The sequence below is a fragment of the Cucurbita pepo genome, chromosome LG14, assembly GCF_002806865.2.
Source record: "Cucurbita pepo subsp. pepo cultivar mu-cu-16 chromosome LG14, ASM280686v2, whole genome shotgun sequence".
NCBI lineage: Eukaryota > Viridiplantae > Streptophyta > Magnoliopsida > Cucurbitales > Cucurbitaceae > Cucurbita > Cucurbita pepo.
The window spans coordinates 8,720,623-8,747,660 of record NC_036651.1 but is presented as its reverse complement, the minus strand read 5'-3'; the positions used below and the strand labels follow the sequence as shown (position 1 = coordinate 8,747,660).

At 38.9% G+C, this 27,038-nt stretch overlaps 4 protein-coding genes across 6 annotated transcripts; 3 read left to right on the top strand and 1 right to left on the bottom strand.

The window, feature by feature from the left end:
- Nucleotides 1–329: 329 nt before the first annotated feature.
- On the top strand, nucleotides 330–2,757 carry LOC111809759. 3 transcript variants are annotated; one of them, XM_023696162.1, is made up of 3 exons: nucleotides 330–805; nucleotides 2,324–2,447; nucleotides 2,524–2,757. In XM_023696162.1, exons 1-2 carry the CDS (start codon nucleotides 517–519, stop codon nucleotides 2,419–2,421), a joined length of 387 nt encoding a protein of 128 aa, XP_023551930.1. In that variant the 5' UTR covers nucleotides 330–516; the 3' UTR covers nucleotides 2,422–2,447; nucleotides 2,524–2,757. The 3 variants fall into 3 exon arrangements, with proteins under 3 accessions (XP_023551930.1, XP_023551932.1, XP_023551931.1); XM_023696164.1 differs by lacking the exons at nucleotides 2,324–2,447; nucleotides 2,524–2,757 and adding an exon at nucleotides 1,929–2,317; XM_023696163.1 differs by lacking the exons at nucleotides 2,324–2,447; nucleotides 2,524–2,757 and having other exon boundaries at nucleotides 330–1,096.
- Nucleotides 2,758–6,478: 3,721 nt separating this feature from the next.
- On the top strand, nucleotides 6,479–8,293 carry LOC111809691 (NEP1-interacting protein 2-like). The gene is made up of 5 exons (XM_023696073.1): nucleotides 6,479–7,137; nucleotides 7,276–7,454; nucleotides 7,544–7,627; nucleotides 7,715–7,882; nucleotides 7,966–8,293. The coding sequence occupies exons 1-5, from the start codon at nucleotides 6,984–6,986 to the stop codon at nucleotides 8,086–8,088; spliced, it is 708 nt and encodes a 235-aa protein (XP_023551841.1). The 5' UTR covers nucleotides 6,479–6,983; the 3' UTR covers nucleotides 8,089–8,293.
- Nucleotides 8,294–10,388: 2,095 nt separating this feature from the next.
- Nucleotides 10,389–13,154, bottom strand: LOC111810616 (probable protein phosphatase 2C 46). The gene is made up of 5 exons (XM_023697347.1): nucleotides 12,833–13,154; nucleotides 12,215–12,628; nucleotides 11,753–12,120; nucleotides 11,034–11,270; nucleotides 10,389–10,938 (listed from the first exon to the last, which is right to left on the bottom strand). Exons 2-5 carry the CDS (start codon nucleotides 12,546–12,548, stop codon nucleotides 10,702–10,704), a joined length of 1,176 nt encoding a protein of 391 aa, XP_023553115.1. The 5' UTR covers nucleotides 12,549–12,628; nucleotides 12,833–13,154; the 3' UTR covers nucleotides 10,389–10,701.
- A 12,264-nt stretch (nucleotides 13,155–25,418) lies between these two features.
- Nucleotides 25,419–26,549, top strand: LOC111810673 (protein FD). Its single transcript, XM_023697416.1, has 3 exons — nucleotides 25,419–26,042; nucleotides 26,136–26,213; nucleotides 26,304–26,549. Exons 1-3 carry the CDS (start codon nucleotides 25,479–25,481, stop codon nucleotides 26,373–26,375), a joined length of 714 nt encoding a protein of 237 aa, XP_023553184.1. The 5' UTR covers nucleotides 25,419–25,478; the 3' UTR covers nucleotides 26,376–26,549.
- Nucleotides 26,550–27,038: the final 489 nt, after the last annotated feature.

Genomic DNA, 27,038 nt, shown 5'->3' with positions numbered 1-27,038 from the left:
AAACAAAAAAAAAAAATTAATACATCTAATTCACTCACGTAATATTATTCTATTTACTCACGATTATTCTATCAAATAAATATTTTGTCGTTCGAAAAAATATATTTAGACTAATTAAATATATATAAATTTACTTTAAAAATAAATAAAAATTGAGTTTCATATATTTTACCTGATAAATAAAATTTATATATTATATTAAAAGAATTTAAACAAAATTTATATATTATATTCAAATTTTTATTAAGTTTTAATTATATATTCTTTATATATATATATATATATATATATATATATATATATTACAGCTAAGAAAACGACCACGACTTCGTTATTTGCAGTCAAAAAAAAGTCCACGATTTTGTATGAGGAACCTTCGTTCAATCTTCGTTTCAAACTTGGGGCATACGATGTAGTAATCCTGTTATCAAATTTTTAAATCCTGTTATCAAATTTTTAAATCCTGTTACATACAGCCCAAAATCTCTGACGAATCCTCTGAATTTCTCGTCAACAATGGCTTCCATCTATTGTTGTGCAGAATGCGGAGCAAATCTGAATCTGAATTCCAGTCATCTCTTCCCGCCGGATTTCTATTTCGAGGCCGGAAACAAGGGCACGCTTTCGTTTTCCTTGATCGACTCCACCAAGTTCAGGCTCGAGAAAGAGGACAAGCTCCGGCCATTCTTTGAGACCGTCAACTATTGGGGAATCCAGCGGAAACGCACCAAGATCAAGTGCAACTCATGTGCGCGTCTCGTCGGCTATGTTTACGACGATGGGCCTCCTCTCACCGAGAGTCCTGGTCAGTACCACTTCGGACCTAGCCAGGTTATTCCCCGAGCTCCTAGATACAGATTCAAGATCAAGGAGCTTCGGATTTCCTCTGAGAGTTGAAATATATTGATTATCGCGCATTAGGGTTTGAGAAGTTCTATGAATTTGTGTCTGTTTTTTCAACTTTTATATAGATCATAGATGGTTGTTTCTGCCCTGGGATCTGTGAATATTGTTTGCATCATCAGTACACCTTACTGTACAAATAAGTTGGAACTTCAATCGAATGCTTGTGAAATATTCTCGTTTACTATTGCAGCAATCTGTTCATTCTTTATCTCTATGTTCATTCTTTTAGTAATCCAAAAAGCTTTGCTTAGGAAACATGTCTTTTATTCTCTCATCTTGTAGTTATCTCTAATCTCTGATAAAAAGAAGTCTGATTAGCATGGCTTAAGCAAGTAAAAGCAAGCTAAATGCATGTCATCCAGCCCAGTGGCTGCAGAAATAGTTGGACTAACTCCTAGTTTAAGCCCTGCTAGGCAAAAAGATAGCAATTCAAGTGGAAGGGGAGGGTTGTTCTTATATGTTCTGGACACTGGAAAGGGGAAGGCATTGACAGGGTTGTCACTTGTCTTCTTCAATTCCATCAACCCTTGGAATCCTTTGACATACACATGAGCTGGAATACAAAAGGAAATTTTCTTCATATCTTGGATGCTTATATCTCTATTGTAGAAACGTGGAGATCCTGATTGTTATCATGCACAATAAGAAGAGAAATGCCCTCCAGAAAGTATCTCCAACATTCGGATAATTTGACCATCTATGTTGGCCTTGTTAATGACCCAGTTTTGTGTGCTGAACTAATTTCTTGTCACATAGTGTAGAGTTCCTCCATGATCAAAATACTGAGTTGGTAATTTAGACCATCTAAACCTTATCGTGTCAGCTAAGAGCATAGGCAACCACCAAGGTGTTAAGGATATTTAGCTTTCCATTACGGTTTACCATAGGTACCATATTTGACCAGGCAAATATCTTGTATCCATTTATTGCTCTTTTCGTTTCCTTTGTGATTTATTTGATGATTATAGATAGAGAACTTCACCACCGTTTCGGTGTGATGGTTTTAGCAAATATCCTCACAGGGGAGGAGAGGCAAGATAATTGACCCTTGTCGAGAATGTACACAACCCTCTTAAGTTCCTGTTTCCGGATCGAATGGCCACTGCTACCATATCTGCTAATGTACAATATTAGCAATTCGATTGCTTACCTGAGCTAGAGAGGCCAAAGGGCACAAATGGGAACAACTAAACTTTTCAAAGCAATCATATCCAACAGTATTGAACCCCAGCTGATCTAAATACATCGGCAATCCACTTCAGAAATTCAATTCTTGACTGGAGAAATATAATCATTCGTACAACAAGGCAAACCAGAAAAAGACAGACAAACTCCCATTCAGAAGAATAATTGAATTAGAATAGTTCATTTTATGTCAAATTCTTTGATCCGATCTTTATTTCTCATTTAACAACAGGAGAGCATTTGGGGAGTTTGATAGTGAGCACCTCTGTTCAAAGTATTTGGTTACCACTCTTGAAACTGGAGCAAGACTGGTCTTTATCCAAGGCTTAACCTGTGCAGACGGCCAAATATCTCGGGTACGTTTGGGAATATGTTTAATTAAACGTTTCATTTTGGTTTCCATTGTCTTACTGAAATAAATTATTGATGCAGGCAACACAAGGAGGAAGAAACGAGGGAAAATTTTGCACACCTCGAAACCAAGCTCACAAGCTTTCTTAGCAACCAAAGCAGCTCCAAGCATTGTGCTAGGATTGGAGGTCCAGCTTAAGAAAAATCAGGTTCCTTCTTTTTCTCCCTTTATGATTAACTAGAAGGGCTAATGATTTTGAAGAGCCGACACTGAAAACATAGATCTCTACATATAATAATATAAGGATTAACATAGATCTCTACATGTTTTCAAACCTTCCACATCGGTTGGGGAGGAGAACAAAGCATTCTTTATAAGGGCGTGGAAACCTCTCCCTAGCATACACGTTTTAAAAACCTTGAGGGGAAATTTGAAAGGGAAAGCCCAAAGAGGACAATATCTGCTAGCGGTGAGCTTAGACTGTTACAAATGGTAATTGTGAGATCCCACATTGGTCAGGGAGGAGAACGAAGCATTCTTTATAAAGATGTGGAAACCTCCCCCTAGCAAACGCGTTTTAAAAATCTTGAGGGGAAGTTCGAAAGGGAAAACCCAAAGAGGACAATATCTGCTAGCGGTAGGCTTAGGCTGTCACAAATGGTAATTGTGAGATCCCGTATCGGTTGGGGAGGAGAACAAAGCATTCTTTATATGGATGTGGAAACCTCCTCCTAGCGGACGCGTTTTAAAAATCTTGAAGGGAAGTTCAAAAGGGAAAGCCCAAAGAGGACAGTATCTGCTTGCGGTGGGCTTAAGCTGTTACAAATGGTAATTGTGAGATCCCACATCGGTTGGGGAGGAGAACAAAGCATTCTTTATAAGGGTGTGAAAACCTCTCCCTAGTAGACGCGTTTTAAAACCTTGAGGGGAAGCTCGAAAGGAAAAGCCCAAAGATAATAATATCTGCTAGCGGTGAACTTGGGTCATTACACTCATCATGTTTCATTGCATTTGAGTTAACAAATTGTTCTGTTTGTTATCAGCGATTAAACTGCATTTGAGTTAACAAATTGTTCTCTTTGTTATCAGCGATTAAACGACACCTTATTTATTTATTTTGAGGGGTGGTTGAAGTATTTGTTCATAATTGCCCCAACCCAACTACCTATTCATGTGAGCCATCACTTATAAAACATATGTTTAGAATTGCTTATTCGACCTACCCAAAATTTGTCATTAATGTTCAAAAAGTGGCTTACATCTAAGAAGAGGATCTTCAAACTGTGCCATCGTGTGTACCCTATCATTGTAAGAACAATTCAACTCTTTTAGTCCCTTTCTTTGACTTTTAATAGAAAATTAGAAAAACTAAATTCTAATTTCAGGTGAATGTTAATCGATTACTAAATACAAGATTGCATATAAGGCAACTTCCGAGACAACAAAATACTGTGAGATTTCACATTGGTTGGAGAGGAGAACGAAACATTTCTTATAAGTGTGTGGAAACCTCTCCATAGTAAACATGTTTTTAAAATTGTGAGGCTAACAACGTTATGTAATGTGCCAAAACAGACAATATTTATTAACATTGGGCCTGGGTTTTTACAAATGGTATTAGAGCTAGACACTAGCAAGGGCCCTGGCCCTCAAGGGGGTAGATTGTGAGATCTCACATTAATTAGAGAGGAGAACGAAGCATTCCTTATAAGGATGTGGAAACCTCTTCCTAGTAGACGCGTTTTAGAACTGTGAGGCTGTCGGTATTACGTAACAAGCCAAAGTGGACAATATTTGTTAGCGGTGGGCTTGGGCTGTTACAAACACCCACCCATTGTCCCAATAACACCATCTTGGTGGTAAAACATGTCTTCTCTCTCGAACATAACTCTACTGAGATGTTATAGATTAACCTGCAACTCCATGCCCAAACAACCTCCGTCATGATGGGTGTTCGTTAATTGGATTGAGTTGGATCAAAAAGTTTCTCAACTTTACCCCGTGTTTGGATATAACCAATTCGATGAAACCATGAATCAACCCAACTTAAAAAGATTTGCTAGCTCAACCTAATTTATCTCATTCAATCTGAGTATAATTTTCTGATTTGTCGGGTTCTTTGAACACCCGTACCTGCTGTTCTTAAGATCGAGGTACTGTTTTCAGTATGTGATGGACTATTCCTGACCAGGAGGAACAATGAGCATGTTGTGGAATTTTTTTTTTTTTTTTGTTGTTGTTTCAATGGAACTCAAGCTCCATATTGACCTCCACAGCCTTTTCTGATCTTGCCATGTCAACCTCTACTGAATGATCAATCACCAGATCTGCAGGGCCTGCAATGACAAGTAATTAGAGGTACTGTTCAGGCGAGATTCGAACTTCTAATCTTTTGGTTGAACATATAAATTTTACTTAATTGAATTATGTTTAGATTGGTCACTCACCCATAAATTAATCTTGTTGGAGTCACCACCAAGGTTATTGACTGTATCTCTCATACAAGCCAGGCTACTGCCAAATCATGTGTTTCCACCGAAGTTTGTTTGGAATGACTTTTCAAGTGCTTAAAAAGTCATTCCAAACGAACCCTAAGTTATAGTTATAACAAATTCACGTATCACACACCTCTAAAGAGTTAGCTCATTAGGACTGCAATTTTAACTTAGATCCACATGAAAGTGTTTGAGATCATTTATAAATCAATCAATTACTTCTACTCTATGAGTTCTTCTTTTCTGAGATAGAGGTGAGTGGTAGTTTTAGTTGTATCGTTATGGTACTCATTGTTAGCTGTGTCGTCATCATTTAAAAATGAAGGAAGTGTGAAATATATTTATACTAAACGGAGCGAGAAGGGGATGGAAAATATAATCTCGTTCATGACCCTATTCATCTCACAGGAAAATAATGTTGTCCACTCCCTCTCCTATTTTATGTCTAATCAGGAATACCATCTCTATTTGGGTAGATCTCCGGGTAAAATGCTTATAATTAATTGAATACAAATAAAAATATCTTTTTTAACCTAATTTATAAAAATAATAATAATAAATAAATAAATAAACTTAATCATAGAGGAAAATTTGCATTCTTAATTTAAGTTTAAAATTGAAACACCTCGGGAAAGAAATTAGAAATTTAGAATAAAAATCGACATAATTAATTAAATTTAAGGTATTTTAAAATTTTGATTCGTTTGACATTTTGGGCGTGGTATTTTATTTTATTTTAAGTTCATTAAATAAAAATTAATAAAATCAACTAGTATTAAATAAATAATAAATAACTATCAATTTTGGTCATCGTTTTTGCCATCATTGTGACGCAGGAACGTAGAGGCTTAAACTACCTTGTATCCTCCATTCATCACCGAATCTTTGGTTCAATTTGAGATGACTTTTCAAGTGGCTACAATAGAGTTTTTAAGTTCTTAGTTGGAACGTTGTCTCAAACATGTCCTTAGTTTTCAACTCATCACTTTTAAAATAGTCACAAGCCCTCACAATAATTCATGCACATATCATAATATAGGTAAGTGTCTCGGGTGTCTTCTTTTAGAATTGGGTTTCCAAGGACAGTGTCAAACAACACGGATGCGCTCACATTGTGCCTTATCCTTTGAGTCGGAGGTTGGTAAATGAGACTACCCACTATGGACACGAGAGAGGTTGGTAAATGAGAACTACTCACTAGTGCAATATGCAGAAATGACTCAACATAGACACGAAAGAGTTCATTCTTTAATAAATACTCCGATGATAGGTCTCAAAGAGAAATGAAAACGCGTCGTTGGGTAGCAATAGATGAATTGGTCAAAATCAAGAACAAAAAAGGTCAAAGATTTTGAAACATGAAAAGTCAACATAATCCAACCAAATTCCTAATTTCAAATAAGTTTAATTTAAAAGTTAATAAAACATTGAGAATATTTAAACATTAGATCTATGAACACCAAACGCGACAAACAAAATTTATGCAGCACCGAACCCCCCACAGCCTCAAAATCTCCGAAAGGAAAATAAGAAATGTTAGAACATCGAAGTTAAAAAAAAGTAAAAAAACAACGGAGGAAATTGGTGACGGTGGAGCCACTTGATCGGCGGTGGATTTGTGGAGGAGGAGGAGCGAGAAGATGGCATTGGTATGGCGATCTCGAATCCTGTTTGATTTGGGGGTAAAGCCATTTTAGATGAATCTGGAATAGGCATTGCAAATTGTTAGGGTTTGTTGTGGCCCAATTAATTACCCTGAACTACACGCTGAAGCAAGCCATCCCCAACCCTCCTTTTTCTTCTTGTTTTCCCTTTTCTTCTCGGATCGTTTTCAATGCAATCTCTCCATTTATTATCCCTAAACCCTTTAATTTGGAGCGCGAATATAACTCTTCGAAGCAGAGAGAGCTTTAAATGCGAGTTGGTTGCTGCGGTTGCTTTCCATCTCCTCCTTCTTCTTAAGCGCTAAGTTTTCGAAATCCCTAATCTTATATCGTTAAAACCCATTTTCGCTTCTCGATTTTGGATCGACCCTTTTGATTTCCATGGATTTCATCGCGAATCCATTTCGATTTTCTTCATCTTCGTCGCCTTCGTTTGGTAATCTCTTTGAGAGAGTTCGAGACATTTGTTGCTATGCGGTTTCTGCGATTCTTGGCAACGTCTTGTCCGCGATCTTCACTTTTTTCTTCGCCCTAGGTTTGTTTCTGATTCATCTTCTGCATTTCTTCGCATCATTTCTCTGTGTTTATGTGATGATAATCATCTGATCAAGGAGAAGAAGAAGAAGAACAGAAAAACAGGGTTTCTGAAATTGTTCTTTGTTGTTTCTGGCAGTGGGGACTTTGCTTGGGGCCATGACTGGCGCATTGATTGGCCAAGAAACAGAGAGTGGGTTCGTTAGAGGAGCGGCTGTTGGGGCAATTTCTGGAGCTGTTTTCTCCATTGAAGTCTTTGAATCTTCTCTGGTTCTTTGGCAATCAGATGAATCAGGAATAGGCTGTCTTCTTTATCTTGTGAGCAAACTTTGTATCCAAATCTTTTGAGAGTTGAAAAATGGCTTCTCTGGTAATCCAACATTAATTTTGTTTGTTATTCTGTATAGATTGATGTCATTGCAAGCCTCCTAAGCGGACGACTCGTTCGAGAACGGATCGGTCCAGCCATATTGAGTGCAGTTCAAAGTCAGGTAGCTTTGCAATGCCATTGATGAATTGTATAGTTGTAGCTTGATTTAGAATGATGAAACTCATGTTCTGGTTTTGGTGTGAATCAGATGGGTGCTACAGAGACGAGCTTTGACGACATCCCAAACATCTTTGATACGAGTAGCGCAAAAGGATTGCCCGGGGACTCGGTCGAGAAAATTCCCAAGATCTTAGTATCTAAGAACAACAGTGTAGATGCTTACGGCGAGCGAGTCTGTTGTTCTGTTTGCCTTCAGGTTAGTCTCTAACTTTTGAATCTTCATACCAATTCGTCGTCGAAATAGCTACTTAATCGTATTTTCGGGTCGTATTTTCCCAGGACTTTCAACTAGGAGAGACTGTAAGAAGTTTACCATATTGCCATCACATGTTCCATTTGCCCTGCATTGATAAATGGCTTCTTACTCATGGCTCTTGCCCTTTATGTAGAAGGGATCTGTAATATTTTTCCACTACTACTACTGTCTTAACTTGCCCTTGTAAATTACAAAATCCACGAAAATTTTCCTTATTTTTCGCTAAAACTCGAGTTGGATCATTGCTTCAGTTGTTCGAACAGGGGCATTCGTAACATACTGAGGCAATCGATCGTCACCGATGTATAAAATTTTTGAGTAATTATAGCTTTATATTGCTCTTGTGAATAATCCATATTCCTCTTCTACTGATTCATCAATTATTATGAGTTTTGGTTGCTTTGCTTAAAGAGTTAGTAATTTGCCTTTTTGAACAACATTTAAGATTAGGCCATTGGTTTGCGTAAACTTGCAGTTTGAGTCACTCATTCTCTGTCGTCCAAGTGGCGTTCTCTGATAGGTTAGTTTGGACAGGAAGAACAGCCCAAAACCAAAGCTAAGATTGTCGGAGTGTTAGTTGAGAGCTTTTTGAAATTATTTAATGCAGAGATTAGGGTGAGAACTTAGGGAGAGGCTTCCCCACAGTGGAAATACAAGATATTTAGAGCCTCATTGTGGTGTGGTGGAAGATATCAGGTAGTGGGAGCCCCATCTGCATTGAAAGGATCTCAGAGTGTAGGGACATAAGCCTTTAAAACCACCCTTTTCCCCATCATTTACAACACTCTTTCTCTTGGATTGGGATATACTCTACTTCAAGTAAACATGATGGAAATGATTAGTTTAGGACACCTCCCTCCCTCCCCTCTCCGTCTTTATCGGTTTTTCTCTCTGTAACGGCTCAAGCTCACTGTTAGTAGATATTGTCCTCTTTGGGCTTTCCGTCTACTAGGGAGAGGTTTCCCCCTATAAAGAATGCTTCGTTCTCTTCTCTAACTGATGTGCGATTTCACATGTTGTGCAGTCTACCACAATAACGCATCTGTTGTGAGATCCCACATTGGTTGGAGAGGAGGACGCAACATTCTTTATAAGGGTGTGGAAACCTCTCTCTAGTAGACGCGTTTTAAAAACCTTGAGGGGAAGCTCGAAAAGGAAAGCCTAAAGAGGACAGTATCTGCTAGCAATGGGCTTGGGTTGTTACAAATGGTATTAGAGCCAGACAAGACTGAGCCCCGAAGGGGGGTGGATTAGGGATTCCACATCGATTGGAGAAGGGAAGGAGTGTCAAAGCATTCTTCCTAGGGTGGGGAAACCTCTCTCTAGCATATGTGTTTGAGGGAAATCCGAAGAGGCCAATATATGCTCGCGGTGAGCTTGGGGCGTTACACTCTCGGACCCTACGTGGATGCGAAAAGTCATAGAAGGAGTTGTTTAGATTAGATATTGAGAGGGAGTGTGGTACTTATATTTGGTTTAAGCTTCAGCTACCACAATAAATAAGAGTTGAAATTGTACCAAAGGAATTTGAAAGTGTTTGGTGGTTTCACTTGAAGAGAATGCATCCATTGTTGTTACCACTAAGTTTGCTGCATTTCATCACCTCCACCTACTTCCTCTTTAATGGCCAACTACCCATCTTTTTATCCATTTTATTATGGTTGCCCAAGTTCCTAACATCCCTTCTTTTTCTCTCTAAAATATCCTTAAAATATCACCCTTTTCTTTTACTATTATAATGCTCATTTGGTGGTTGCAGAAACCTCTCCTTTTCTTCTAACCTTTCATTGTTTTCTTAAACCTTAAGGAAACACTTCCTTTCTTTATATTTATGAGGTGACCCCGGCCTCATGCTTGTACATCTTACCAATCGAATGTCTGTCGACTAAGGTTTTACATTTTAAAACTCGCTTGTTTGTGTAAAATTCCATATCTCTAACCCTCTATAGGCTATTTGTGTGGAATCTCGCATCGGTCTGAGAGGGGAATGGAGCATTCCTTATAAAGGTGTGAAAACCTCTCCTTAGCATACATGTTTTAACGAGTCAAAGAGCAGACAATATCTATGTTTTGACCCTTGATCAAAAAATACTTCGAAAGTATGAATATAAGTCGTTCTTAGTCAAAATTCTTTTTCGGAGGGAGATATCCAACTACTTCTTAAGATCATTATTCGAAAGTTAACCACCACCGTTAATCCCTCTACATTAAGTGTGAAAAATCTTTCTTCAAGGGAGAATGTGAGATCCCACATCGGTTAGGAACGAAATTAACATTCCTCTTAAGTGTGCAGAAACTGATACATAACATACCAATGCAAACAATATCTACTAACGGTAAATATGAGCTGTTATAGAGAAACACTAAAAGTGATCTAACTTGATTGGTCGAAGGAATCTTAAGCCTAATCCAAGGAACAAACAAAGAGGTAGAAGATTGAAGGCACTAAACGCAAAGAAGACAAGAGAAAATCTCCCATTGTTATCTATTTAAGCTCTCTATTGCCATACTTTGAGTGTACTTTCCCTTGGAATTCTTAGAAAGCAACTAAAAAGAAAGAACTAAGTTGAACAGTGAATCAGGCAGGGCAGAGCAGAACAGAGCATTTAGAACAGAGCATTTAGAACAGAGCATTTAGAACAGAGCAGAACAGAGCATTTAAAGAATAAAAGCGAACCTTCTCTCATCTCTCCTTGATATACAACTTGGTGGGTCACTGAATCCCAGAGAAGAGCCCCTCAAAACCTTTGTATTATTGTTTACGAAGGGGCAGTGTTCAGCCCTGACTTCGCATATACCTTCACTCCTCCCCCTCTCACAGACAAAACAGGGCTTCTTTCCCCTCTGCTTGAACCCAGAAACACGACTATCACCGTTGTGTCATCGTGAAAATGACGCCGAACCCCACGATCGATCTTCTTCAAGTCTGAGTATCGCATTTCTCGTTTCTTAGCTGCTTCCTGCATTGCCGCTTTCACCAGCCTCCTTGCACTTCCCTGGATGAAGGCAATCAACCAAGAGAGGAGCATTCTGTGAATAACCGAACTCAATACAATTTGCTATGGCAGATATCGAAAAAAACGCAACTTACACTGTGAGGATGCTTGTGAACTATATCAACTGCATCCTGGCTGCTTAGGTGCTCCCACAGCCCATCAGAGGCAAATATGAGAAATTGATCGTTTGGATCGAGTTCATGCACAGAGACCGCAGGTTCTGAGCTCAGAATAGGCTTACTGAAGGGCTCTCGGAGACGAAACTTAGTATACAAAGGCTCCCGGTTAAACTCTGGCTTTTTGAGATACACGTCTCCAATCGACCGAGAAATCTGCAAATGAGTTAAACGAGAAGTTTCAGTTCGGCTGAGAAGATATGCGAAGACTTAAATGCTAGTTATCCTAAAGAACAATAATCAAACAGCTGGTTTGTACGATATTAGGAGCGTTACAAGAGACCTCAATGCACCAAAGGCTATTGAACATGCTCATGTGTGATCATATTCATATAGTACTCGATGCATCAATGAACGAATAGATATATAAACGAAATTTTGCTAGCTACTTATGTATCGTGGCCAGGAAGAAGTAGAACGGATCGATCTAGAGAGTCTTATGGTAACAAGACATAACTTCATTCCAGTCAAATGAACGATCTCGACAGCATTGGATCGAACATGCCTCTTCAATTTGATGCAATTGATGCTAATAACAAGGCAGTAAAGAATAGTCGAAACCGAAAGTTCGATACTTCTTCTAGAACAAAACAAGCCAGAAACTAAAAGTCTTAGGTTCAATCATGCTTGGTAAGTACCTGAATCAAGCCCTTTACGCGCCATACGTTATGCTTCAACACTACTATCTGGGAGTCATCTGGGTGCATAGACTGCATCTCCTGGCGGACTGATTGTATGCTTACATTGTGCTCCGACGACAGCTGAATAGGAAGAACTTCCCCCGTCGACCGAACAAGCCTCCCCAACACAGCTCGGGAGTCGCCAAGATTCGCAACGTAGAGTTTCCCATTACAAATCACAGCAACCAGACAGCACGAACCAACGGCCGCAATCTGCGGGTTCATAGGCCATTGCTTGGTGACAATAGAGAGAAACCCCTCTTCTGTTGCTTGGAATGCTTTCTTTATCACATTTACAGACATTGCCTTTTCTTCAGTAGCAAACACTGAGAAACAGTAAAACATGACTCAATTTCAATGATTCTAAAGCCAAAGCAGCCTAAAACAAGTGCATTGAGCAGATGTTTGAACTCCTCTTACCTTTGAGATGCTGGAACAAGTTATCACATATGAACCGCGACGTCTCGGGGCCACCATGACCGTCGTATATTCCGACAAACGTTCCATAGGGTCCAGACTCAAGCAAGCTCAAAGGACCAGACTCAAGCTGGCTCTGATCCTCAAGTAAATTGTTGGCTTGAACAACAGCCATTGAAAATTCTCCATTGATGTGGTGCCCATGGTCCTTGTACCAAAGTAGCCCATCTTGGCAGCCAACCGAATCCGAACCACCGCCGCCGCCCCGACGACGCAAGTGACGATCGGCACATGGCTGCCAGCAAGCCCTCAGCAAGTTCATCAAGCTTGATAACATCCCTCATTGCACCAGAGCCAGCCTCCAATTCCTCCACATCCGAAATGGATGCAACACCAATCCCACCTCAAATCCCTCCCCTGCAGACCCAACAATCAAACATTGAAGAGAGTTTAACACTCAAAATTCCCAAGAAACAAACAGAAAATAGAATCAAGAACAAGGAAGAACAGCAGGAACAAGAATCATTACAAAATCTACCACAATTGAAGTTGAAGAACAAGAAACAGTCACTAATTCAACCACAGAATAATAACAATAATAGAAGAGTTGTATGAACTCACACTGTAAATTAGGCTATTCTGGGCAGTTGGGGTGAGCTACTACTGGATGATATCAAATGAAAACGACGGAGATCCAAAAGAGACACAGCAATACATGTGCGAGTAAAATTGTTAGATCCACAGATCCATCAAACCCCAAACAGAGCAATGGTAAAGCTGTTCTTAGTTCCACAGAAAAGCTAAAGAAGAACCCTAAAATCCAATTCGATGAAGAGAATAAAAACGAAACTGGAAGAACTCTGTTTATAAGAAGATGAACACAGCGATTGGTCGAAGGCAGCAATGGCCATATGGAACCCTTCTAATGGGCTCCACTTCCAAACCCAAAGTAAAATACAAATTGTCAGGTCAATCCTCCACTTTCCATTAATTTACCTCTCGCAATCCCTCAATTTCTTATCTCTTCTTGACTTTTCTTCCGACCCATTTCCACAAAACTTGAAAGGGTTTTTGTCGTTTTACCGATTCACGAAGTGGGTGGAGTCATTTTCTTGATTTCGTGAACCCCAGCAAGCAAGCGAGTGGGGTAAATATCTCGGCGCTTCGCAGTGGCGCAAGAGGCAACGTGTCGCTCGATTGAGACCTACAAGACACCACGTGGTGGGCTTAAACCATGAGCAAGCGGCTTCCATTTTATGGATTCACAGCTCCAACAGCGAGAATCCGATGAGTCGCATTCTGTCTGAAATAGATCGAATTAGTGGCTGATTCGAAACGTTGCTTGTTCTTGAGGGGTTTTCTTCGATTTTGTCAAATGGGGGACTCATTTCTTTTTTCTTTGACTTCGGGAAATGCTTCAATTTTCAACCCTTTGTTTGTGATGATCCTCTCATCGCTAGTTCTTCTCGTGGGGGCGACAGTTTCATCATTCATGGTCGATGAATTTTAGGGTTTAGAATTTATGAAATTCAACCAAATTTAAACAAAATAAAATCACTCCCAACTCAAAAATCTAAAATTCCTAATCATTACTAACAATTAAAGTGTAGCTCAATCACATATTATCCGCCCACTTTGTTCGATACATTAGTAGTCAGTCTCATGGTTTTAAAACATGTTCACTCTTTATAAAAAAAATGCATGAGGGCCAGCATCTTCAGTAGCACACTGTCTCATATCTAGCTCAGATACCATTTGTAATAGTTCCAGCTGCTTTGGCTAACTGACAGTTTTAAAACGTTTTAATAGAAAGAAGTTTTCACACCCTTTTAATGAATGGTTCGTTCCCCTCTCCTCCTAATATAAGATTTCACCGTTATTAAATAAAAAAATATTTAAATATTACTAAAATGAATTATAAAAAGATTTAGAAAGATATTTTAAAATATATTTTTGATGAAAAAAAATATATATATATAATTTTATTTGTGAAATAATTGAATTTGAAAGTCAAATAAAGATGTGGACTCAATATTGGAAGTTTGCCTAATTTGTGAATTATTGATGTGAATAAATATTTTAGGGATTATAATATTTATGAAGACAATGGAAGCACTCCTAACCCTTTATTAATCATTTTTATTTAATTATCATTAATTAATTATCTAATTTTCTAACGAAAAATTGCATATTTAATTTCATATCTAATCAATTTTAAACAAAAATATCGTCTTTTTCGAACTTTTCATTTGTAACAGCTCAAGTCCATCGCTCGTAGATATTGTTCTTTTTTCAACTTTTCATTCAAAGCTTCATTTTTAAAACGGAGATGTTTTCATACCCTTGAATCTTTCGTTACTCTCTCCAACCGACGTGGGATCTCGTAATCCACTTCCCTTCGGAACCCAGTATCATTGTCGGCACTCGTCCCTCTCTCCAATCAATGTGAGATATCACAAAAACTGACGTATTCGAAAAAGAAAACCATACGATAACAAAAATAATATAGTTTATTTATTTTTAATTATTTAAGAAAAAAATCATAATTAATTAATTAAGAAAAAGAAAAAAAAAAGAATCTCTAAAATTCAAGTCATCTTTCATTTTCAGAAAGATTTTGAGATTTATGAATAATTAAAATCAAATTTATTTATTTGAAAATTTAATAAAACTTTTATTTTTTCCAATGTTTGTGGTTAGGGTTTATGTTGATTATTTTATCATTATTAGTGTTCGTAATGCTTATTATTTATATTTTTATGTAATTTATTTATTGATTTATTAATCATATTATTAAAAACGTCAATGATACGTGTGAAAATATCGATGAAGTTGTTGACATACCCGAACTAGAAGATTGAACCTATGAAATAAGATTAAGTTTAGTTTCTCGGGAATTCAAGTGTTTCTTAAACAAAAATGAGTTTAACAAAAACCTATTTGATTTTATTGATTGAGCTACACTGCTTGACTTGAACTCGTTCCCGTGTATATATCTTAAATGGTTTAAGCTTAGTTATAGTTTATAATCACCCTAAATGGTTTGGACAATTAAACTCTCGATTTTGTATCTAAAAAGCCTCGATCTATGAGTAATGGCTCAAGCTCACCGCTAACAGATATTGTTCTCCTTGAGCTAGCCCTTTCGGGCATTTCCTCAAGATTTTTAAAACGCGTCTGCTAGGGAGAGGTTTCCATACTCTTATAAAGAATGTTTGTTTTCCTCCCCAACCGATGTGGGATCACAATCCACTCGTTGACACTCGTCCCCCTTTTTCAATCGTTGTCTTTCCACTCTCCAATTGATGTGGGATCTCACAATCTACTCCCCTTTGAGGCCTAGCGTCCTCACTGACACATCACAACGTGTCCACCTCTCTTCGAGGCTCAGCGTTCTGCAGTGTCCACCCCTCTTTGAGGCTTAACATCCTGCTGTGTCCCCCCCTCTTTGAGGCTCAACGTTCTGCAATGTCCACCCCTCCTCTTCGAGGCTTAACGTCCTGCAGTGTCCACCCCTCTTTGAGGCTTAACATCCTGTTGTGTCCACCCCGCTTCGAAGCTCAACGTTCTGCAATGTCCACCCCTCCTCTTCGAGCCTTAACGTCCTGCAGTGTCCACCCATCTTCGAGGCTTAACGTCCTGCAGTGTCTACCTCCCTTCGGGGCTCAGCGTCCTTGCTGGCACATTTCTCGATGTCTGGCTCTAACACCAATTATAACGGCTCAAGCCCACCGCTAGCAAATATTATTCTCTTTAGGTTTTCCCTTTCGAGCTTCCCCTTAAGATTTTTAAAATGTGTCTACTAAGGAAAGATTTCCACACTCTTATAATAATGCTTTGTTCTACTCCCCAACCGATGTGGGATCTCACACTATGCATGTATAAAGTGCTCTTGGAGTTAAATTGGGCACGATTATATTTTACGAGAAACCCTAATAAGTACATTGAAAAGCAAAATTACAACCATACCCTTTAAACTATCTTTTTGGACTGTTACAAATGGTATCAGAGACAAATGCCACGTCCCCGAAATCCGATCCCACACCAGTTGGAGAGGGGAACAAAACATTCCTTATAAGGGCATAGAAACCTATCCCCAGTAGACGCCTTTCAAAACCATGAGACTGACTATCCCAACATAACAAGTAATAATTTGATTAGTAGGGGTAGGGGTCGGGGTCGGAGGTACGATAAGGACGTAAAATGTAACGAAATATTTGTATCTAAAATAATAATTTTATGAAATAAAAGTAATTGTTTGCCCTAATGATTAATGAAATGATTCCAAATTTGAAAATGTTAGAATAGAATGGCATGATCCTTCCTTTTACCACTACCACTACCACTAATATAAAGAAATGAAAGAACACATTTTTGATCCCAAAATAAGGAACAACACAATCTCAACTGTCGCCAGCATTCTTTAACCGCTCACCGGAATCCTCCCAAACAGAATCACCACCGGCGGCCAAGGAATCAGCAATGGGGACAATGACCAAAATACCCTCCCCGGCGGCGGCGCATAGAAAAGTAGTGAAAAAGACGACCAAGGCGAGGACGGAGTAAGCGGGCTGGTCGGGTGTCCAGAGGCCGGAGAGACCGAGGAATATAATCTGCAAGGGCAAGGAAATCAAAATGGTGGAGGCGAGGCTATAGACACGAACCCTGAGGGATTTGTTGATGACCATGGAGGCCACTTTCCAGCAAGAGAAGAGGAAGCAGAGGATGTAGCCGAGGCCGAAGGCGGCGAAGGCCATGGAGCTTAAGAGAGGGTAGGAGCATAGGACAGTGGCATTGTCGAAATCTTGCTTGATTATGAGGTAGCTTTGGGTGAAGGCGGCGGGGAGTTTGTCGTTGAAGGGTTTGTAGAAAACGATGAAGGTATGGAGGAGGAAAATTGGCATGGAGACAAGGAGGAGGAAGGCGACGGCGGCGAAGTCACGTGGCGTTTTCTGATTGGCTGAGGCGTTGATTAGGAAGAGTAGGGTTATTAAGAAACAGGGTTGGAAGAGTCCGAGAGAGAAGAGGGCGTGGAGTTTGCAGAGGGTGGATTGGTGGAGAGATGGGAGAGAGGGGAGGTAGGGGTAGAGGTAGCGCCGCCGGAAGAAGGAGAGGCGGAGGAGTTCATTCAGTGCCCATAGGGAGATGAAGGTCACCAGGAGGAATCGGACGGTCCACAGAGAGTTGAAGCGTTGGAGGTGGTGGGAGGTCCGGGATTTGAGGCGGAGGTGGAAGATGAAGGTCAGGGAGAGGAGGGAGAGGAGGAGGATCACGGCGATGAACCACACGGTGGTCAGGTCGAACGTTGATGGGTCTAGGAAAGACAAAGGAGCAATGAAGAACATCGATTTTTAATGGCGTGGCGGCGGCGGCGCTGGCGGTCGCGGTGGTGGTGGCAGCAGCAGCAGCGGCGGCGGCGACACCAGGAGGGTGTGGGAATGAAACTGCATGGATTAGAGGAGGAGGAGGAGGGCATCCGGCAGGTGAAGTGGAATGGCAAATTTGGTAAATTCTGAATCAATTCCATCGGCTTCTCTGTCATGTTATTATTATTAGAAGGTGGTTCATACTCCATACATGCCCTCCATCCATTTCCCCTCTCCACACCTCATTTCCTCCCCCTTTCTTCGACCCGACCCTAACCTATTTTTCGTGCCCTCTAACCCTTGCACGTATCCTGCTCTATACTTTTCTTATGCTATGAAACTTCATATGTTATGGAATATCGTGTTATATCATGTTATATACTATAATATGAGATGACATGAAATGATTATGAGGTATCTTGTGCATATTCTATGTTCATGTGCATCGGGATACTTTCTTGCTATGATTAGTACGGACGCGTACACTACGATGCTATGATCATGATATTGTGTACACCATAATACTATGAGTACTCCCTTCCTTTCGTGGCATACTAGTAGGGTGAGTGTACTCTAGTCAAAGGCTAAGTCTTAAGGGTATCTATATGAGCTCGCCTGGGTCCATGTGTGCATACATGGGTCATGTGTAGAGAAGTGTTATGCATCCAATTTTGCACGTACTAGAAGTAGAGACCAACGTCATATTGTGATATTTTATGAAATGATAGGCCCCAAATATGGTTGCATGTGATATCATTTCCCGACCCAACAGTAGGGTTACTGAGTATTTCTTAAAATACTTTAGTAATGTATTACTCTTATTTTTCAGATAAAGGCACCTCTGCATGGATAACAATGACTCGGTGACGACCGTGAGACCAAAACGATGGTAGATGTATTCATGTCGCTTCTAGCTCTTAGGTTAGATCAGAGCATTATTTTATTTAAACTTCACGTTATTAATTTTCTACTATGTTATTTTTAAAGATTTTACTATGAACGTTTAAGTCTCTGATATCGTTTATAAAACGTTTTAAATAAATGTTTTTGCACCTAAGAGTCATGTCATACATAAACAATTTGACATTTAAATTTAATTGATCTTAATGTTTCCACGTAAACAATTTGGATCAGATTACTTAAAACAAAATAAGTCGTATCAATAGTATTATCAATATTCAACTTTATTCATATGCTATAGACGATTTAAGCTATTGTCAACTATATATTATTCAACCTTGCATTAAATAATTTTAGATTTTCCATATAATGAATAATGTTAAATTGTAAATAATAAAAATTAATTACGGGACTTCATGACATAAACCTTAATACTATTAGTTAAGAGTAAAAGCGATCACGGGGTGCTAATCACTACTTTCAGAATATTTTATCTTCACTTATATGCTTTTTAAATGAAAAGTTTAACGTTCTATTAAACAAACACAAGATTCTTATGTATATCAAACATCTAAATCAAATTTGAACAGTTTTGAACCTGAACGTTCCATAACTTATTACATGTTCATAAAATTTCAAGAACGAGATAAACACAAACACGAAAGTTTAGTCTTCTTTAGACATTTAAAGTGTGAGATCTCACATCGGTTAGAGAGGGAACGAAGCATTCCTTATAACGGTGTGAAGACCTTTCCCTAGTATGCACATTTTGAAACCATGAGGCTAACGCCAAAGTAGACACTACTAGCTAGTGGTGGGCTTGAGTTGTTACAAATAGTATCATAGTCAGACACCGGACAGTGTGCCAACGAGAACATTGACCCTCAAAGGAGTGGATTGTGAGATCTCACATCAATTGGAGAGAGAACGAATCATTTCCTATAAGGGTGCAGAAACTTCTCCTCAGTAAACGTGTTTTAAAACCATGAGACTAACGACAATACATAATATGTCAAAGTGGACAACAGGATAACATCTACCAGTGGTGAGCTTAGGTTGTTACAAATGGTATGAAAGCCAGACACTAGGCAGTGTGCCAACGAGGACACTAGCCTCCAAGGGAGAAGGATTGTGAGATCTCACATCAGTTGAAGAAGAAACGAAGCATTTCTTATAAGGGTGTGAAAACTTCTCCTTGGTAGACCCATTTTAAAACCATGAGGCTGATGCCAAAATAGACACTATTAGCTAATAGTATCAGAGCCAGACACCGAGCAGTGTGCTAACGAGAACACTGGCCCCCTAAAGGAGTGAATTATAAGATCTCACATCAATTTGAGAGAGAACGAATCATTTCCTACAAGGGTGTGGAAATCTCTCCTTAGTAACGCATTTTAAAATCATGGGACTAACGACGATATGTAAAAACCAAAGTGGACAACATCTACCCGTAGTGAGCTTAGGTTGTTACAAATGATATCAGAGCCAGACACACACCAGGCAGTGTGCCGGGGGAGGATTGTGAGATCTCACATCAATTGAAGAAGGAACGAATTACTCCTTATAAGTGTGTGGAAACCTCTCCCTAGTAGACGCATTTCAAAACCGTGAGACTAACAGCAACATGTAACAGGTCAAAACGAATAATCGAAAACACCAACATTTATGTCGTAATAAGTTACACAAAGGATAATCAAGACCATTTTGTGGAAAAACAAAACCCCATTTGTATTGAAATGATATGAAGAGAAAGAGGGTTTGGAATGGAATAGATTTTGATGATCTAAGAAAGAGTGGAGAGTTGGTGAGAGATTTGATGATGAACAGAGGAAGAAGAAGGAAGAAGAAGGTGGAAGAAGAGTGGGTTTAGACAGACAAAGTACTGTACAACCAACATGTTTGGGACAGAGCTATCTTCATCTCACATCTGTCTCTTAGCTCAAACACTGACTACACTCTCTCACCTCTGACAACTTCTTTCTTCTTTAACTTTTATTTGTACTTGTTTACATTCATTTGGTTTTCCAATTTAACTCTCTTTCTTTAATCAACCTTTCATCAACTCCAAATTTGGATGTTTGGAATTCTTATTTCATCTTAATCTTATGTTATATTATAATTGAAGTGGAATGAGATAGAGTGGAAGATAACATATTATATTATTAGATACGTACCTATCAAAGTTCAAGATAACCTAAAGACACGCTTGAACTAGATCGAATGGAGATAAGATCAGAGTTAGCCACGAATGAGCTGGACCTAATGGAGATAAGATCAGGGTTAGCCACGAATGAGCTAGACCTAATGGAGATAAGATCAGGGTTAGACACGAAATCAATATTTTCGTTAGTGTACAAAATTAAATCGAAAAGAGATGAGACCAGGGTAGACACGAATGAACTAGACCAAATAGAGATGAGATTAGAATTAGACACGAAATCAATATTTTTTGTCCCGTGTCCAACATTAGGCTGAACAGAGATGAGAATAGGGTTAGACATAGATGAGGTAGACTGAATGGAGATAAGATTAGGGTTAGACACGACATCAATATTTTTTGTCACAATATCCAAAATTAGACTGAATAGAGATGAGAACAGGGTTAGACACGGATAAGCAAGACCAAATGGAGATAAGATCAGGGTTAGACACGAAATCAATATTTTTGTCACAGTATCCAAAATTAGACATAAAAGAGATGAGAAGGTTAGACACAGATAAGCTAGACCAAATGGAAATAAGACCACGGTTAGACACAAGATCAATATTTTTTTGTAACAGTATCCAAAATTAGACCGAATAGAGATGAGAACAGGGTTAGACACGGATAAGCTAGACCAAATGGAGATAAGATCAGGGTTAGACACGAAATCAATATTTTTTGTCTCGTGTCCAAAATTAGGCTGAACAGATATGAGAATAGGATTAGACATGAAGGATCTAGACTAAATGGATATAAGATCAAGGTTAGACACGAAATCAATATTTTTCGTCCCGTGTCCAAAATTAGACTGAACAGAGATGAGGTCAGGGTTGACACATATGAGCTAGACCAAATAGAGATGAGACCAGGGTTAGACACGAAATCAACATTTTCTATCCCGGTGTCCAAAATTAAACTGAATGGAGATAAGATCAGGATTAGACATGAATGAGCTAGATTGAATAGAGATAAGATCATGATTAGACACGAATGAGCTAAAGTGAATAAAGATGGGATTAGGGTTAGACACGGAATCAACATTTTCTATCCCGTGTCCAAAATTAGACCGAACCGGGACAAGCCAGCACGAACTTGGTTATTGAGTCATTGGCAAGATGTAAAGAAAAGAAATCTGAAAAGGGGTAGTAATGATTAAGTTAGTGAAGTCTCTGAGAAAGTGTAAGAAAAGAGAGCAGGTTGGGTATTAGATTCTGGGCAATGAACTTTTCCAAGAAACAAAGTGATATTATTAACTCAAAACCACCTCCAAAACAAAAGGCCCCCCACCACTCTTCTTCTCAGCAATCCAAAGAATCTCTTACAAAAAAAAACTAAGTCAAAAGAACACAAAAAGGATTCAAGACAGGACACTTCGTAACAGTACAACTCCGCCCCACAGTTTTAACTAATGTGAGAACTTACAATCCATTCCTCGGAGAGCCGTCTGATATCTGGTTCCGATACCATTTCTAACACCCCAACCTCGTCCCACGGTTTTAAAATGTGTCTGTTAGGAAGAGGTTTCCACACATTTATAAGGAATGTTTCGTTCCCTTCTCCAACTGATATAAAACCTCACAATCCACCCCTTGGGGTCCAGCATTAGTGTCTGGGTCTAATACCATTCGTAACAATTCAATCCCGCCCCACGGTTTTAAAACGTGTCTGTTAGGAAGAGGTTTCCACACTTTTATAAAAAGTATTTCGTTTCGTTCTTCAAGTGATGTGGGACCTCACAATTCACTCCCTTAGAGGTTCAGTGTCTAGCTCTAATACCATTTGTAACAGCTCAAGCTCACCGCTAGTAGATATTGTCCGCTTTAACCCGTTACGTATCGTTGCATGTCTATTAAGGAGATGGTTACACACCCTTGTAAGGAATGCTACATTAACGATATCTTTTGAGTTGAAATAAACCGTGTCAACCCGACTCAATACAAGACACGAACACTTCTAGTGGTATTAATTAGTATTAATATGGTTGTGGTTAGTTTAGTGTCCAATGGCGGCAAAGCCATATGGGATTGTCTTGTTCCATGGCAGACTGAAAGGGGTAGGGAGGCTGTACAGTTCTTCTTCCACACCCTAAACCACAACATTGAATCAATCAAATCAGCCTTTTTTAAAAAACAATTTTATCATTTTTTAATATTTCAATTGGATATAATATAAATATATATATTGTTTTCTATATTATTTGACGACATTATTGTCGGATTTATGGTTGTGCTTTTTTTGTGGTCCAGTCTATGAAACCAGCTGAAAGCATAATATTTTTCTTTCCATTCTTTATTTTCTAATTTATAATTTTGCAACAAAAATAAAATAATAATAATAATAATAATAATAAGTGGACGGTTATTTATAAAATCATGTTTATATTAGAAACCTCTTTCTAATAGACGTTTTAAAAACTTTGGGGGGAAATTCGAAAAGAAAAGACCAAACAAGACAGTATGTGCTAACAGTGGACTTAACTTGGCTTGTTACAATGGTATTAGACCAGGATATCGGGTTGTGTGCCAACAAAGACGTTCGGCTTCGAAGTGAGGTGGTTTGTGAGATCCCACGTCGATTGAAGAGGGGAACGAATGCCAGCTAGGATTGGACTCGAAGGGAGTGAATTGTGAGATCCCACATCAGTTGGAGAGGGGAACAAAACATTCTTTATAAGGGTGTGGAAACCTCTCCCTAACATAACTGTGTTTAAAAACTTTGAGAGGAAGCTCAAAAATGAAAGTCTAAAGAGGACATTACGTGCGAGCAGTGGGCTTGGCTTGTTACAAATGATATTAGAACCGGACATTAGGCAGTGTTCCAACGAGGACGTTGGACTCTGAATGGAGGTGGTTTGTGAAATCACACATCGATTTGAGAGAGGAACGAGTGCCAGTGATGACGCTGACCCCAAACGGGGTGTTAAATCATAAGCACGTTACCGTAGATAATTATAAGAATATATATATAAAAAAAATAGACAAAAGTAATTTGGTAGTAATATGAGGGGGAGACGACAGGTGGTGAACCACCGGACAAGCGTATGTTGTTGGGGGTTACTGTCGTCGTCTGTTTTTGCAGTCTCGTACGACATGTAGTCTCCAGTGCCAACCAGTGGCAACGCCCACTCCCAAATACTAAACGACGCCGTTCTCTCTCTTCCTGTGTTTCTCTCACGTGGCTGCTCTGCCTTGTCCACGTGTTGCAATTACAGCCACAGAATTTGTCCGCTCATTTTGGAATCCGTCTTTTTTGAGCTTTCAAAGAAAAAATGTCTTTTTTATCCAAATATATATATATATATTTATATATTTCATTTTCCCTTTCCCATATTTGGCCCAAAATCACTTCTAATTAATTAAATTCTTTCCTTTTGGTCTAATAAAATATTTTTAATTTTTAATTTTTTAATTTTAGATATCTGTTAAAAAATTTTAAAATTTTGACATATATCCAAAAATTTCAACTTTTTCGTGAAAGGTATACTAATTAGTGAAGTCGTGAAAGTCGAGTGGAAAGAAGATCAAAATTTGAAATTTCAGCTAAATTCTTACTTTTATCCCTAAAACATCTTCGTTTATAAAGATAGTTTGTGTATACTGTGTCACAATCACACTTTTTTTTGTAGCGGGCTTTGTAATTGTGCGGCACTTACTCCCAATACCAAGTGAGTTGAGCCAATTTGTATTCACGTCGTCTATGACCGGACAATGTATGCTCAAACCTCTGACCCCATTTGAGAAGTGGGTTTTAGAAAACGGGAGCAGAGAGATTTTTGAAAGCGAGTTTGAAAGGCAACATAATGACTTAATGTAGCATATAACTTTTTCGATAGGGAGAATTCGACAACTAGTCACATCCCCCTATAGTACATTTTGAAGTGATTCAGGTCTAGTAGTCCTAGACGTGATTTTGCCAAATGTCATACAAAATCAGGGGGAGAAGTTAACAACTAGTCACACCCCTATAGTACATTTTGAGGCGATTCAGGATTGGCATGCCTAGACATAATTTCACCAAATCCTACAAATAGAAAATGAAATAGTAAGATAATACAACATTAAATTAAATAAAAGGTTCAGCGTAACATGAGCATGCCGTAACGGGCAACACGCCCTAGACAAGCATGACCATGACACACGGCTCAACAATCTTACCCTCAAACAAAATAGTCATTCATTCATCCATGTTGATCAGGGTTTTTGTTCTTGTGTTCAGTTCAACAACTGGAATAGATAGATTCGAATATCTAACCATTGTATCTTAATCAGTTGAACTATGTTAAAATTAGTTATCAAACCTTGCGAGTTTCTATAGTACTCCAACCTAATTCTTTTAAATTTAGGGTTCTAATTCCTGAGTTGAACGACGTTGAAATTGGTTGTCTAAAACTTGCGAGTTCTCCCAGTACTGCAACCTAATTCCTTTAAACTTAGGGTTCTTGAGTTGAGTTATGTTGAGATTGGTTGTCGAACTTTGCAAGTTTTCACTATACTCCAACCTAGTTCGTTTAAACTTAGGGTTCGGGTCGTAAACGGAGACCGGAAACATAATAACCCTTCCTCTTAACCCTAGTTGGAAGAAGTAGAACCGTAGATAAGATGGAAGGGAGGGGGGGAAAGAAAGAGGAAGAGTTGAAAGAATGAAATAATATGTCTTTCCAAAACATACCGTACTCTGTTCCAAACAAACTTACTTGTCTTACTTATCTAAGTACTTTGCCTTCTCTCTCTCTCCTCGCTTTCTCTCTCCTCGCTTTCTCTCTCCTCTCTTTCTCTCTCTCCTCGCTTTCTCTCTCCTTATGCAATTTCGAGAGCCACCATTAAAAACCCACCATTTCTTTCCTCCATTAACTTCAAAGCTCTCAACTTTTTGTTCTTCCATGGAAGAGGTTTGGAAAGACATTAATCTCTCCTCTCTCCACTCCCGTTCCGACCATGATTTCCCCTCCGCCGCCGCTACTCCCATCAGCCTCCACCTCCACCACCACCACTCCGCCGCCAACTTCCGTCACATCATCCTCCAAGACTTCCTCTCTTCTTCCACTTCAAAACTTGACTCCTCCTCCGCCGCCGCCGCTGCTGCCGTCGCTGCCGTTGCTCCTCCACCCACTGTCTTGTCCTTGAATTCCACCCGCGAATTGCATTTCCCTGATCACGCCGCCGTCGCCGCCGCCCACTTCTGCCACCCGAACCCTTCCTCTGCCTCCGCCGCCTTCCACAGCCCCTTTGACCAAGTCCTCGGCCCACCGCCTTTCGCTAAGAAAAGGGTCCCTGATTCTGACTCGAATAACTCCGGCGACCGGCGGCAGAAACGCATGATCAAAAATCGGGAATCCGCCGCCCGATCTCGTGCTCGAAAACAGGTTAAACAAATACACAATTTAAAAATAAATAAATAAATAAATAATTGTAAAATAACTTAATTTTAATAATTTTTTATTGGGTTTAATCCACAGGCTTACACAAACGAGCTGGAGCTTGAAGTGGCACATTTAATGGAGGAAAATGCAAGATTAAGGAGACAGCACGAAGAGGTAAATTAAATTAAATTAATTTTTTTTTTTTAATATTTATTTTTATTACAAAAAGACAAGAAACCTTAAAACGACGGTTGTGTCTGGCAGCTCCGAGCAGCTGCGACGGCGCAAACGTCAAGGAAGCACAGGCTGCAGAGGACCTCAACGGCGCCGTTTTAGGAACAGAGGGTTTTTTTGGGAATTATATCAATATGTGAAGTTAATTTTGTGGGGATGAAAAGGAAGGAATTTCTGATGTTTGCAGAAAAACCCTTTTGTTATTTAGGAACAAAAATTTAACAAAGACACTAATTTTCAACCCTCATCAAGCTCATAGCTACATAAAAGTCCATTGTCTTTTGACTTTAATTTTGTTCGATATGAATACTGCGTTACTAGTGTCGGGTTTGAACAACGGAAAATATTTGAATTTTCAAACCGTTGCGAGCATTATCAATGCATTAGCTAGTTTGATTCGTCGACTAAGTTGGTAAGTGATGTTTTAAATAGAAAATCGACGGGTGGTGAATTAGCTCGTAGCTCAAACGGTTTAACCGTTCATAATTAAAGATTTTGAATTCCAATTTCTCAAAAGTTTAGGGACTAAATTTATAATCCGAAAGTTTTAGGGACTAAACTTAAAAAAAATAATATGAATGTTGGTGTGTGATGTTGATTTAGAGGATTTAAAAGGGGAAAAAAGCAAAAAGGGCAATAATATTCAAAACCATGAAAAACCCACATGAAGAAAGAACAAAGATTCATATATATTTATAATCTAAATTAATTTGTCAAAGCCATTCATACTTAAGGCATCAACATATAATACCTTCAATTGCTAAC

What these genes read in the sequence shown, in the direction of transcription:
- LOC111809691 (XM_023696073.1), top strand. Translation starts at nt 6,984, where the DNA reads ATGGATTTCATCGCGAATCCATTTCGATTTTCTTCATCTTCGTCGCCT. An exon ending in CACTTTTTTCTTCGCCCTAG is followed by an intron (nt 7,138 to 7,275) that starts GTTTGTTTCTGA and finishes TGTTTCTGGCAG; the next exon opens with TGGGGACTTTGCTTGGGGCC. An exon ending in TAGGCTGTCTTCTTTATCTT is followed by an intron (nt 7,455 to 7,543) that starts GTGAGCAAACTT and finishes TATTCTGTATAG; the next exon opens with ATTGATGTCATTGCAAGCCT.
- LOC111809759 (XM_023696162.1), top strand. Translation starts at nt 517, where the DNA reads ATGGCTTCCATCTATTGTTGTGCAGAATGCGGAGCAAATCTGAATCTG. An exon ending in TCCTCTCACCGAGAGTCCTG is followed by an intron (nt 806 to 2,323) that starts GTCAGTACCACT and finishes ATTTAACAACAG; the next exon opens with GAGAGCATTTGGGGAGTTTG.
- LOC111810616 (XM_023697347.1), bottom strand. Translation starts at nt 12,548, where the DNA reads ATGTTATCAAGCTTGATGAACTTGCTGAGGGCTTGCTGGCAGCCATGT. An exon ending in CTTGTTCCAGCATCTCAAAG is followed by an intron (nt 12,121 to 12,214) that starts GTAAGAGGAGTT and finishes ACTGTTTCTCAG; the next exon opens with TGTTTGCTACTGAAGAAAAG. An exon ending in TTCACAAGCATCCTCACAGT is followed by an intron (nt 10,939 to 11,033) that starts GTAAGTTGCGTT and finishes GCCTTCATCCAG; the next exon opens with GGAAGTGCAAGGAGGCTGGT.
- LOC111810673 (XM_023697416.1), top strand. Translation starts at nt 25,479, where the DNA reads ATGCAATTTCGAGAGCCACCATTAAAAACCCACCATTTCTTTCCTCCA. An exon ending in GATCTCGTGCTCGAAAACAG is followed by an intron (nt 26,043 to 26,135) that starts GTTAAACAAATA and finishes TTTAATCCACAG; the next exon opens with GCTTACACAAACGAGCTGGA. An exon ending in TAAGGAGACAGCACGAAGAG is followed by an intron (nt 26,214 to 26,303) that starts GTAAATTAAATT and finishes TGTGTCTGGCAG; the next exon opens with CTCCGAGCAGCTGCGACGGC.